Source organism: Athene cunicularia, assembly GCF_003259725.1.
Source record: "Athene cunicularia isolate RWA chromosome 2 unlocalized genomic scaffold, athCun1 chr2_part1, whole genome shotgun sequence".
In the NCBI taxonomy this organism is placed as follows: domain Eukaryota; kingdom Metazoa; phylum Chordata; class Aves; order Strigiformes; family Strigidae; genus Athene; species Athene cunicularia.
The window spans coordinates 38,847,811-38,861,916 of NW_020799095.1; the positions used below are offsets into that span (position 1 = coordinate 38,847,811).

General features: G+C 37.1%; 1 protein-coding gene across 5 annotated transcripts in view; it reads left to right on the forward strand.

Moving 5' to 3' along the window:
• Positions 1–5,382, forward strand: part of CCNY (cyclin Y) — a 96,676-nt gene extending 91,294 nt beyond the window's left edge. For all 5 annotated transcript variants that reach the window (XM_026842482.1, XM_026842481.1, XM_026842483.1 and 2 more), the window contains one exon: positions 2,853–5,382. In XM_026842482.1, coding sequence (XP_026698283.1) covers positions 2,853–2,969 — 117 coding nt within the window. In that variant the 3' untranslated portion in view covers positions 2,970–5,382. The remainder of the gene's footprint in view (positions 1–2,852) is intronic.
• The last annotated feature ends 8,724 nt before the right edge of the window (positions 5,383–14,106 follow it).

A 14,106-nucleotide genomic window follows, 5' to 3' on the forward strand; every position in this document is an offset into this window, starting at 1 on the left:
AGAGAACTGTCTGTATATCCCTTCAGCTTTCCACTGTTGCAATGATTGATTGCAATCCTGCGTGCTTTGTATGTTCAGAACCCTCTTAGCCAAAAAGTGAACCTTCTTAGTGCTTAGGGATATGGTGTAGTTGAGAACTGTCAGTGTTAGGTTAAGGGTTGGACTAGGTGATCTTCAAGGTCTTTTCCAACCTAGATGATTCTGTGTAAGGAGGGCAAAACACCCTTGCTCTTTTTTTAGGAGTAACCTGATTTCTTTTCATTTTCTGTAAATTAAGGACAAACGCCATCATCACAACTCACAACTTCTAGTTGTTTTAGTGATCTTTTTTTTAACATTTTCCTTACATATAACCCTTCCAGACTTAGTCCTGTCCCTGCTAAATTCTCTCTGGTTTGTCCATTTTTGGAGTTGTTTCAGCACTTGCAGTTGTGTGCCTTTGTGTGCATTCCCTGCAGTGAAGCCACAGCCATCCCTGCTGCTTTTCTGACCTGCACAAACATGTGCGTGCAGCCAAAATTTATACTACTACTGCCTTTCTCCCCTCTCTTTTCTCTTTACCCTCTCCCTTCACCAGTGACAGTCTCATCCAGACTCATACAACTCAACAGAGAAACTGACTTCTGGTTCTGTACACATATATATAATGGAAGAATATATATGCATGCAATTTTGTAGCTGATCACAGATATTACAATCAAGTCCAACAAAATTTCACGATTGAATAGTGTTTCTATTTTTAAGAATGTTTTGATTTCATGTGAGAGAGGATTCCTTGCAACTGTCAAAAGTTTCTTTTTCTAGCAGTAAAAGAAACAGAAATATCTGATGATAGGACGTTGTTTATAAGCTATTTGGATTTATTTTAACTGAAGGACAATAATAAATATTTACAATTTTCTACTTTTTTCATGTTTCCCCATATGTTATGCTACAGTTGACTAACTAACTTGCCAAATAGGCTCCAAATGTCAATTTTGTAAATTATTTGCAAATGAAGAGGCATCTTTAGATACAGGATTGCTTTAAACCTCAGTCATGGTGTTTCTTATCCATATGATTAATCACCAGAGACTAGAGATGCCAAATAATAAGTGCTACTTCCAAGCAAAATTTCATTTTGTCTGACCAGGTGCCAGAACAGAAATTTTTCTGTGAAACGAGAAATTTTGAAGTGAGTACCCTCTCTGGCTGTTTGATGCATAAGGTGATAGCCTGATTTGGCAGCCGAAGGAAACTGAGCTCCCACCTCAGTACACCGGTTTGCCAAGCCATGCCTTGGCACATTATTTCATGATTAAACATTTTTCATGTATTGGGTTTTAAAGACGATTGAATTGCATAAACTTTCTTAGTCCATTGAGTTCCTGGTTAAAGTAAATAAAATGTCATTAAGCAGTTTTAAGTGAGTTAAGTTACAGTCTGCTAAGCAACAGGAATATTTGCATTATTTTATTCTGTTGATCTCTTCATCTGCACCAAGAAAGAAAACTGTGTTCAAGAATGGTCTTAACAAAAGGAAATTTAGTTTCCAACTAAAAAGTAGCAAAAGGTTTCTTGGTGCTGGTGGTAGGTTTTGTGTTGGTTTTGGTTTATTTTTTTTAATCTAACCGTGTTTTGTGGCTGACTTGACCAAAGTGTTAGGTAAACTTTTTCTCTCTAAACTGTTAGTCTTTTCAAACTATTGCTCTCGGATATGAGTTGTGTGTTGCTGTCATACCTGCCTCTGGTATTTGCAGGACTATTAAAATTAAACAACTCCTTCACTTCTACAACTGGAAATAAAGATCAAGAAAGAAAATTATGATCAGTGGAGTCAGGCTGTTTATTTGTATTGCCTTGTTTTATAGTCATACATGTATACTGGTTTTGTTTGCACAGTATTTTTCAATAAACATACTATCTTAAGACACCACTTAAAGTATTACTGACTAAACAAAAGTACTGGTTTAGTTCATCTTAATTTTTAATTTGACCTTGAGTACTCCCTGCAGTGAGTTTTCTCTGCAGTTCTGCATGTTTGATCACCAGAGTTAACATCCCTACTGATGCCAACTGTAGTCTGTCCCAACCATATGAACTAACAGACATGTTCTGTTAAGACACGGTGTATTTGTGTATATGAGATCCATAATAAATATTTGCTTTAAACTTGGCTAAAAACAGTAGAAGAAACATAAAACATTAACTCCAGTGTAGTATAATAGGAGTCGACATTTGAATAATGTTTGTCTCTCTCTTCAAAAAATTTTTAATGTTTCTATCTATCTTTAATGCAAATTAAATTACACTGAATGAGTTACATTTTCCACTGGCACCATATAAGATAGCCTGATCACACAGAAATCACCATCTCCTTCCAAAAGTCAGGTAAACATCAGCTCTGTAAGAGAAAAATATAATTGCTACAAGAATTTTTAGGAAATTAAAAAATTAAGAGCCATCCTTGATATAAATTCTCTAAATATACTTACAATTTCTAGAATTGTTTTATTAAGTTTTCCACAATTCTTCCAGAGTGAAGTGCTATCTTTGAGTTACTATATAGCAGTGTGTAAGCATTGTCAGCTACCTCAGTGACGTTGTTGAGGGTTAAACCTGTAAAGAAAAGGCTTGGAATATGCTCATTGAATCCTTCAAAAGCAGCTGTGGTGGGCAATGCAATGTCAGTGTGTTTCTTTTAAGATTAATGAAATGAGAAAGAGGATTTGGAGAGAAGACCTTAGCATGTTTTGCCTAATGAAGTGACTTTTTATAATTCTACCTATATGTAGAAATCGGCATGTAGTTTTATTTTACCTGTACAGCCTGGTCAATGCAATTGAGGGTTTTTTTATTCTTTTGTCTTACAGGCCATTTCCCGCTTGTGTGAAGATAAATATAAGGACTTCAGGAAAGCTGCAAAGAAACGGTCAGTCAGTGCTGACAATCTGACTGTGGTTAGATGGTCCCCTGCTATTATCTCCTAACAGAGGAGACTGGAATATTCCTATGGACGGACTGTTTCATCCATCCATTTTTTGGGGAGTGGGTTGGGGGCGGGGGGATAAAGAAAAAAGACTTTTGATTTTTTTTTTATTTTTAAATCTGTCGAGCTGCCTTTACAGTGCCTCCCCATTGTGTAGCACACGAGTAAAATACCTAGTGGAAGGAGAAAATGGAGAAATCGTTGTTTGGAAGAGAAGATGGCCATCAATTTTCTTCTCACTTTTGCTAACAGCTTTACCCTTCTTATGAGGAAACAGCAAATCAGGTGCTTGGAAGAAGAAACAAAAAACTGAAGTAGAGGCAGAAAAGTATTTAAGAACTGTGCCATTTTCTAATGTGCTGTATTCATGAAGAGAAATGGCAGCATGAAAACAAACCATGTAGTCAGATGACTCTGCACTAGAGGAATGAAGTTGGGAAGGTTCCATCTTAAAGGTTTCTCTTAATATCTTTTTTATTTTTTGTTGTTTTTTGCATTCCTCATTGCTGCTTCCCAAGATAAATTCTTCCCCTTGCACAGCAGCAAATACGAAGTCTGTATTTACAGTAGCACAAGCCCCTGAATAAATAGCATTGGGTTTTTTCACTGCACTTTTCTCTGTAAGCTGTCTTATTAGCATTATTTTTCGTAATTATTATGCATATGTTATATTTCTTGTATGCCTTTTCTTGTATTTCAAAAGAAAGAACTTGACCATAGTGCTGAACCAAAATTGTGTACAGGGATCAGAAGATCTTCGTAATTTCATGATGTGTTTTATTTATAGTATACTTGGGTGTGTGTGCCTTCCTGAGTTCTTGGAATCATTTATTTTTCCTTAATATAAAGATACAGTTATTAAAATATTCAGATGATGATGATAAGACTTGGGCCAAATCTCTGAAATTTGCAACAGATCTTGTGATCCTTTTTGCAGATTTTCTTAGCATTAGAAGTTTAGCAGAATTCGTTTTGAGGGAGATTTTTTTTTTTTTTTATGTGGCCTGACTAGTTCATTCCTTCACCTCCAGGTCCATTGTTGCAAGCAATATTCTCAATTTTTGTATGTTTACTTTAAATCAAAGTGAGTCTGTTTATAGAAAATAAAAAATAATAAAAAAAATTGTTCCAGTGAGAAGGCCTGTAGAAGAGCAGAATGGAAATCTTAACAAGGTATTTGTCACATGTAGATTCGAACTTGAAGCTAAAATACAAACCCCCATGTTTTTCAGTGTAGGTGCTTTTAGAAATTAAAAGTAACCAAACTGTGAACATAATTTTCAACCCAGATTATTATGCTCTTCTGTTGTTGTTACTAGTTCCCTCTTACTGTGGCTGTTGCCCCCTTGGAATCTATAAGAGCCTTTTGTAGAAAATAACTTGCCAGTGTAAGCATTTGCATTATAACACCCAGGGTGATTTTTTTTCTCCCCCCTTTTTTTTTTTGCACAGTTTAGAAAGATATAGCTGGAAACTCTCAGTTCCCTGAAATCCTTTCTTTGTGACTATCACTGAAATGAATGGCAACGGATGTCCCTGATTTATGCACTACTGTGGTAAACCATAAAGATTCCATATTTGTTTTATTAAGCCCTATGGGCTTGTAGCAAACCTAGGGGCCCAGAAATGCTCACTTGACTTCCAGTGCAGTGCTAATCTGATGCCTCTGGGCAGAGAGGCACTGACAGGATTGAAGTAGTAATACCAAACAGTTTTCTGTTAACTTTCTGATGTGATTTGTATAGTTTGAGACATGAAGGCTTTGTCCATAAATTCTCCTGATGTCCTTTGGGCCTTTAAAATCTAATTCTCATCACTTCTTGTTGTGCCAATGCATCAGAACTGTGAGTATCCAAGTCCATTTTCCCCTTGAACATAGAATGTAAGAAAGTCTTTATAATAATACAGATGCAGATCACAGCATTTGAAACGTCTTTACGGATAGTATCAAAAGGAACATTTCTAGACCCTTTGAAATTCATCCTGTATAAGCATAAATTTAGGGTTTAAAGAATATGTAAAATATTTTGATTTATCAACACTTTGCTAAACTGTTTTCCATTTACTTGGTATCAAGAATATTGGTTTTAGCCATTTCTGGGTGATAGAGGTATGAACTTTGGATTATGTAAAGATCTCAATGCATCTACTATAATTTTTGTGAAGTTTATTAAACTACTTTAAAGATTGTATAGTCTATTTATTGTATGTATGTACATACAGTCTGATACTTTAAAAAGTGGATTCCGTAAAACCTGGCTCAGTCTTGTTTAGACTATTGAATATCGTTTTAGCCTTGTGCACTGGACTCTACCTCTGTATAGGAGAATTTTCCATTTTCTTAATTAGTACTGATTCTGTGATTAAGTTGGTTATGTTTCTTGCACTAAGAATTAAAAAAAAATCTGCTGTAATTGTGGATTTTTTCTTTAGTTTAAGTTTTGCCATATGAATCCTCTACATTTAGATGGATGTTTCTTTCCTTCATGGTTATAGAATAATTCTTTGCTTTTTCTTCTGGTTTGTTCCAGGGTTGCCAAAAAATACAGTACCTGTCAGTAAATCTTAATGAGTGTCTTTTGTTTGCAAGGTATTGTATACCATGTAATTAAAAATGAAATATTTAGGATTATGTTGTGTTTAGTGTAGTTTTTTAAGCATTAATGTATGGAAAATGCCATTGCAAGGTTAGAGAATCACCCAGGGTGTGAGAAGGGAGGAGAACCAAATAGTCTTTTAATTAACAGCACAAATACATTGTGTTTTTCATTTCAGAACCTGAAACTAAAGTTGCTGTAAATGTTTTCTGGATTAAGGTTTTCATTATTGCTTTGGTCACCTTCTCAGAAACGAAAAGGTGTAGGAGATGTAATAAACCTGTCCCTTGAAGCATCATTGTCTTAATGAATTATTTTTACATGTTGAGCCTGTGAGCCATTCATTTGGTCATTTATGCATTGCTAATTGCATAAATATTTGAAAAAGGCATCTTGTAAGGGTTTTTTATTCATGCATCCCTCTGCAGCCCAGAGATTTTCCCCTTATTCTTTCCATCTGTAGACTTATTTATATTTCTTTTTTTGCTTATATTTCATTTTTATCAGTGGTATATATCATTCTGACAGTTCTTTGGGACTGAGAACACTGGAGCCACACGATAAAGTGCAAAAAGAAGAAAAAATGGTCAAATCACCTTTTCGATCTTCCACAAGCCTTATCAGCCTTTCAAATGATGCATGTTTTCTATTGCTAAAAGTATACAAAAACCTGCCCCGTAGCAGGGTAATGGTATCCTTTTCAATAATAGTATTTTTTGTCTTTTTTATTTTTATGAGAGAAAGATCAGGATATATGGCTTAGTTTCCCTTAGCTTATTTAGCTTAGTTTATCATGTAAACTAAAAGCATGATGGAAGATCTGTTTACATTTATGGAGTCTTTGTTCAGATTTTGTTTTTTAACACCCCTTTCTCAACTTCCTAGCTTTCCTAATGCCAGAAACCTTAGATATAACTTAAAGATTAGAAGTAGAAAAAAACCTCATCGGAAAAGGTTGATGGTGTATTGGTGGCAGATGACAAAGTGACATCTGGTAGTGTTGGCTATATATAAAAATAGCAGTACGGGGGAGGGGGGATAGAGGAATTGAAAGGGCAGAACCAGAAAAAAACCCCAAAGCCTTAACAGCTGAAGCAACAAATTATTTACAGTTATCCTTTGTTGGTAACCAACACTGCATTTTCCAATGACATGTTTAAGCTACTAACTGAAGTGCTGCACTTCCACTGCAGACTCATCCTGCTCTGTGCTTCTGTGTGGTCTTAGTAAGGAATTTGCTCGACCTGGTTTTTAGCACTTTCCTCGCTTCTGTTTCAAACACGTTTCTGTAATCAGAATATTATTCCTTTTTACTTGAATTGTTGAAAACATCTGCCTGCCTCTGCTCTGCAGCGTAGTGCCCACTTAGCATCTCTGACAAGTCCTGAGGAAAAAAACCCTCAAATATATACACAAATACAAACACATTTTTTGAATGTGACCTAGATGTATACAGAAATGTTAGTATTTACACCTAAAGTGCAGTAAGTGTCTTTCTACTGTTTCTGTTTTTTCTCTTCAATTGAACTACATCTTGAGAAAACCTAATGAGAGCTTGAGTTGCATAAACCAAAGGTAATAATAGAAGATATGTAGCAATCAGTTAGGAGACAATGCTTTATAAAATGAAACAAGATTTAGAAGAAAAGCTGCTGATCATAAGGAAACCAGAAGTGGTAGCAGACATAGATTATGATGCTGAAAGTGATTGTTTCATGGTGTGTATGAACCTGCTTTTCTGGGTCCTCTTACAAGAATCCACAAAAAGTGACTGGTGAATCCCAGAACCACAGCTTGCAAATAACTGAATTCCTTAACCAAGAAAGCCATGCTGGAGTTCTGTTGCCTGGACTGGGTCATCAGGCTCTTTCCATTAAAGAAAGAAGCAAGAGGATGTCAAATTGAAGAAAGGCAGGTGACAGAGCAGTACAAATAGACTGTATTTCTTGTGTTCCTTCTAGAATGGTTGTCTGATGCAATTTGATGTGAAAAGAGAGTTGTTTTTTCATGCCCTTTACAGAGTGTGCAACGTGTTTCTGCATTCTCCACGGAGACTTTCAACTGTTACAGCTGGAGATACTCTTTGGTGATGATAGGCTAAGCTAAGCAAGCTTCTTGGTGTGGTGATAAGTGATAGTATAGCTACATTTCCCATGTGAGTTGTCCAGAATCTCTGTAAAGAGTTTGTAAAGCTCATTCAAGGTGTGGACAGTATCTTTTGTGAAGATGTCAATGGAGTCTACAGTCTGAGAGCAGCAAATAACAACAAAATGTCAAAAATTGTGAAATACGATTTCACAATGTACTTGCATAATTTACTTTATTTTCAGACCTTTTTTTCCTTGCATCTCCTATACTTAGACTGGGGTGCTGTGATAAGTAATGCAGTAAAACTATAGCTAGAAAATTTTTGCAATTAGCGTTGCTGCCCCCTTTGAATTCACTGGCAGTGAAGCACATCCTCAAAAGGCAGCTGAAGACTTACTCATGTGACATCGGGACTTTAGTAACCAGGTGTTACAGTAAGACACCTCCTTCACATGAGAAATTCTACAGCACACTTAAGTCTAGACCTAATTCTTCTCTTATCTGTATATTTTCTTGCTTCATTGCCTCTGGGTTTTCATGCCCCTGTATTTCAGACATTAGTACATATTACTCTCCATGGAAACAGTATCTTGGGAACTGGCAGCTGTGATACACCTGCTGCCTTATATTTAAGCAATACAGATCATCCTGTGATCACATACTTCTGTTTCATCTATTTCAGGCAAGCTAGGCATTCTTCTGTGGAAAAAGGAGAGGCCGAAAAGATGAAGAATGGTGTGCTAGAAGACTTATGAGGTAGAATTAGGTATGCATAGTTTTAAAATAAACCAGGAAATGAAGGTGGGCAAATGTACTTGTATCTTCTGTGGTGTTAATACCAGGAAGCATTGATGATACTTTAAGTGTGGTGGTGATAAATTTCTTGGGCAAGGAGTTTGTGGGATAATTGGATCCCTTCAACAGGACAGGATATGCAGCCTGTACTGCCATAAATTCTAGGAAGAGGAAGACCAGGTTGTACTGAACAAAATGCCACAGAAACAACACATAAAATACACCAAATAATCTTGAATGTCATGCATTAGAATTGCAGGACTATTTTGGTGTTGACACACCATCTAGCAGTGTTTGGAAGGATTGGTGGTTGTCTTACTTACACAATTACATCCTGTTCCTTTTGTGGCCTTAAAGTAAAAAGTCATCCTGTGTATGCAAAAGCTTAGCACATTTTATCAAGTAGTAGAATAGAATCAGTAATATTTGGAGGTAGACTTTACCAAAAAAAAAAAAAAAGTAGAAGAGCACCTGTTAAGAACAAAAGCTGCTGGAGGTAATTTGGTGGTGCTCTGGGGCAGTATGAACATTGTGTAAAGAGAGTGGTTAAGAGAGTCTCCTGCTTGTAACACCACCTAGTATGTGTCAATGACATTTTTTAAGTCACAGGGTGAGAGGGTGAAAAGAATTGCAGACACACACAAGCAACCCCAAGTCCATTGTTGTAGTTAAAGTAATTCTGCATTAGCACTAGCAGATTTGTGAACAGAGATGGAAAATTATCTTCTAACTTCTTCATGTAGTTGCTTTGCACAAAAGTGAAAATGGTTTAAATATCTAACGACACCAGCATTTATACTGTTAAATGTTTAGCTTACTTATTACTGCCAACAAGTATGCATCTTACATTTTTCCACAGGAATTAGTCTACAGTTTGAATGTAATCTTTAATGGTGCTCTATAGGGTGCCAATTCTGAATCTGCCCTCTTAAGAAACCATAAAAATTATTCTTGTAACCTAGGAAAATAGGTGTATCTTGATATTTTGAATACTGTCAAGTAAAGTAATCTTCCAGATCTGCTTGGATTTAAGGCTTTGGATCAATGATTTCTTCAGCTGAACAGAAATAACTACTACAAAGCATAAAGCAGCAGTATTGACTTAATCGAGAGAAATTAATGGTGTGTCACCCTGACACCAAGCTTCAGTGAAAAAAGGACTGGCCTGATTCTTCTGCTTCACGTTTCAGTAATGAATCTACTTCTGAATCTCAGTGAAAACATCTTCATCTAGACCATGAAATCATGGCTTTTCTGTGGTGGCCTGTCATTATGGTACATCAGAAAGGCATTTTTTTGTTCTGCTTGGTTTTGCTGGCATGGGGAAAAAATAAAGTAGCTCTGCTCCTGAAAGCATGCAGACAGCTAAACCATGCATTAGCTAGATCTGTGTGCTTTGATACCTGGTTCTTGGCTGCAATATTTTTCCTTTAACTTTTCTAAATAATTTTCCTTTAGGAAAAGAAAGCAGGGCCAGAAAGTTGTGAGTTTTATCTGAAATACATAGATTGCAAATCAACATTAATTTTTCCATTTCAGATTTTTTTTTTAATAATTTCAGATTTGAGCTGAATTTTCCTTGACAAAAAATTGCAGTACATGAGTGTGCATGCAAGTGTTTATTTTTGGTATTAATTGCATTAGATAAGGAATTTATATGGCAGTTGCTAATAGAAAAGCAATTCTTTTGAATGTCATTTGAACCTGTTGTTTGCCCCCCTGAGGAATGCATTTGGCTGGATTCTTTGACTTACTAAGAATAGGTAAATCCAGTGATACAAGATTTCAGGTTTTGGCCCTGTCCCCTTCATCTTGTACATGAACAATGAACTTTTTACAAATTATGGTATGAATGGAAAGCTTCACAGAATTGGGGGAATGGGGAACTGAAGAAAACTGGAACTTTGATTTCTTCAGCACACTTGCTAATATCTATCTTCCTCAGCTTTTCTTCTTCATAAGGTGTCCTTAACAGCTTCAGCATCTTAACAGTGAATGTAATGTATTCTCCTGCATGCAGAAATGCTCAGGATTTGAACAGAAAACCCCAACCCTCATCAACCCTTTTTAAAACTTGAGGTGCCTTCCCAGGGAAGTCAGGCTGAAATGCAATATAAAATAGAAATCTAGGGGAGCAGGGGAAGAGGATCCCTTGGGGCAGTGGAAAGCGCCCACAGGCAGAGCGTTGGCACCCAGGCCGAGGAAGCAGGCGAGGAGATTGAGCTTCCCACCACAGCCAAACTATACGTTCCTCACACTGGCCTCAGCTGAAATCCTGAGCTGTCACCCGCTCCTTCTCCTGGGCATTGAAAACATCTAATTCTGCAGATCCATGCTGGTTTGTGTTGTCAGCTTATGTACACACTGTGTTTAAGAGAAATTGGGTCTGTATAATTAGGCAGCCCCAGTGCATCTCTAACCTAACATACATTTGCAGCTGTTTCTCACAACATCAGTCTGCAGAGATCGTCTTGCGTGCGCCTGGCCTCCCTCTGTGCCGTGCCTGTCACACAGGCTGTGCTGGCATCTCGGGACCCTGCATGCTGACCCAAGCTCCTGGCATTTTCAAGCAGATTTAATCTGGTCTCCTCCCCGCTCCAGTAGCGGATACTTGCATTAGCAGCAAGGCTGCTCTTAATGTTGGACTGCGTACATCATTGGTAACATTGAATTTTGAGGTTACATCAAGAATTATAAAATCTTTCTTTTGTATTTTAGAGCAGAGCAGGTTTGTTAGCCAGCGAGGTTTCTTTGGTTTATTCACTTGCACATACTTCAACAGTGCATATAGTGGGTTTTGTGCAATACATCAGTAAACACCCAGGGAAGATGGAAGTCTCATCAAGTACAGTTGTGTAATAACCACCTGCCCCAAGAACAGAGAGAGTTGAACTGTAACACCGAGCTCACATCAGGCACTGTTAGATGCTTACAGTTACTTTATCAGCATTAGAGGAGTTGAGACCTCTAAACCTGGGGGATGAATCATGTAATTGCTGAAGGTAGGAAGAGTAAGATGCACACTACTTGAAGGGAAATTACCTTTGCCGCCTTCTGGGCATCACAATCTGGGACAAGAATTCCTGCAGATCAGAAATAGGTGTCTGGGGGATTCTGCCACAAACCACTAAATGGAACATTAGTCATTATGTAAGTAACCATAAAATTAAACAGTGAAAAACTTTAAGTTCTCCTGACTGTCTTCAGTGTGGAGAAACAACAGTATTACTGCAGGGGAATGCAGTTTCAACATGTCCTGAAGGACTCATGCTGGTTTTCAAATATATAAGATGTTATAGCCTTACAAAGTTCTGTATTTTTGCAGATAAGTTAATTTGATCATTGAAGGAAAGATTAATTGTCTAGATATACATAAACATGACAAGTTCATTTATCACATACTTAAAAGGATACAGTTATGTTCAAGAATGCAGTATTTGGTAATTTATAGGATTAGTTTCCCAGAAATGAAGACACCATGGGCAAATTGAGTGGGTTAAAGTACTGTGCTTTGAGGTGTTTCCTAAGACTTTTTGGATGCCCTAAATATTTTTTCCCATGAAGGGAAATGAAGGCAGCAAAAAGAGAAAACAGCAAAATGTAACAAATTGGGGTAAGAAACGGGGAAACAAATAATACCAGCAGTCAGGAGATACAATGCATTTCACAAGGGAATATATCTGTATCTGTGGCTAGTTTCAAGAACTAAGACAGTTTTAAAATGTGTCAGGAATAAAGTAATTGGTAGCAATTTTGTAGATTAGATTGAAATGGCAAAGTATCTGTCATAATGCAGAAGAGGCAAAAAGATGGAGCTAGTAGTTCTGTTTTGTCTTTGCACTCTGTGTTCTTGCCTTTCTGTAGTAATGAGATTTCATTTCTATTGTCAGTACTAAGGAATTTCAGTGGAAGATATTTGATATCTTGGAGTGGGCAAAATCACTTTGCCCAGATAAACTGAAAAGTTTTGCTGATGCAAAACTTGGCTGGCTGGAGGTGTTTCTTAAGTTTAGGGGGAAGCCACCTTTGGAACAAAACTTCAGAGGAAGTTTAGAAATGCAAGGTAGTTTAGTCTGCGTTTGTTCAGGGCACAGCTAATGGAAGTGCTGAAGGGCTGTGCAAGTGGTGGCTAAGTAAATGGAACGTAATCAGTAATCCCTGCTGTTTCATGGAAAATAGACCGTTAGGCTAGCATTTAAAAACAAATCAAAACACGTTAATAAGGATGGTAGAGAAAGATTTCTTACATGCTTTTATGGGTAAGGCTACCAATATATTAATATGAATCATATTAAAGTATCTGCTGTGTATTTTTGTGCATGCTATAGCCTAGATAGTGTCTCCAGAAGCTGTAATGTTTCTTGGTTTCCTTCAATAGCATGAACCATGTAGGACTTGAAGAATTCCTTGCTTTTCCACTCAGTTCTCCAATATCAGCTAGTGGGAGATGTCTGCAGCAGTGCATTCCCAAGAGCTTTGATTGTAAAAGCTTTGATAGCTGAAAACTAAATAGCTTACCAATGAAAATAGCTGCTACCAGTACAAAGCCCACAATTAGGTTTATCAGCACTGTCAGTCAGCAGCTCCATGCCAGGCTGAACACAAGACTGAGACGGGATGTATTTCATCTCCCCTTGCCTAAACAGGACTTGAAGCAGGACCTAAATTGGCCTTCTTATCCATTTGTGCCCGGGTTTACATTGCTGGCAAAATCTCATTGCTCTCTGTTTTGTCCTAAATACGACGTTTGACGATGTACCTCCTGTGTGAGATTTCTGGGCCCCTGGACCACACTGGGAGATGGCCCTGGGGAGGTGAGTGGTGCCGGTGGGCTCCCAGCTGCAGCCTGCCTTGGGGATGGGGTCCTGCAGGGAAATCCACCCTTGGTGATTCTCATCTGTTCTCTTTTGCTCTCTAAAACACCAGAATAAATCCTTCAGGATCCATTTTACCCTTTTGGGGTTATAGTAAAAATTTTCAATGGCATAAATGAGAGTGAAGTATTGAACTATTTGTTTTATTAACGACTGAGCCATCAAGCTGAAGTTTATGATGCTTTTCTCTTTAAAACAAAAAATTCTGGTTGATACAATATATTAAGTTTGAATACTATTGCAGTTTAACAAGAGAATTCCTTGTGTACTGACCGGTGTGTTTCACATTCATTAACAAAGATTATTAAAAATGCTCTTTGGGAGAAAACAAAACAGAAACCATGGAAACCGTAGGCAACTAGCCAGGTAGGCCTGTATTGTAAAGCAAAGGTTTGAGGGGGAGGAATTCAAATCCTGAGATTATAACTTACTTTTTTTTTCCAATATTGTTGAGGTTGACCTGGCTACACTTTGTTTAAAGGACTTTTTACAAGGCGATGTTAAACCTTAATAAACAAACTTTTAGCAGGTCAGAGATTAAGGTCAAAACAAATCTCATAAAATCAAAATAAGGTTCAAAAACTCATTTATGTATTGTCCTATAAATGATATCCTATCACTAGATGTACATACATAAATTGTACATCCTGATATTGATGCAAGAAATCTAATTTTTTTCCTTTGTGGTTTATGAGTAGAACTATGAGGAATATTAGATTTTTCCTTCATTGTTCTTCAAACACAACTGAAGATCAAAGTCTCTCATTCTAAAACTATGATAACA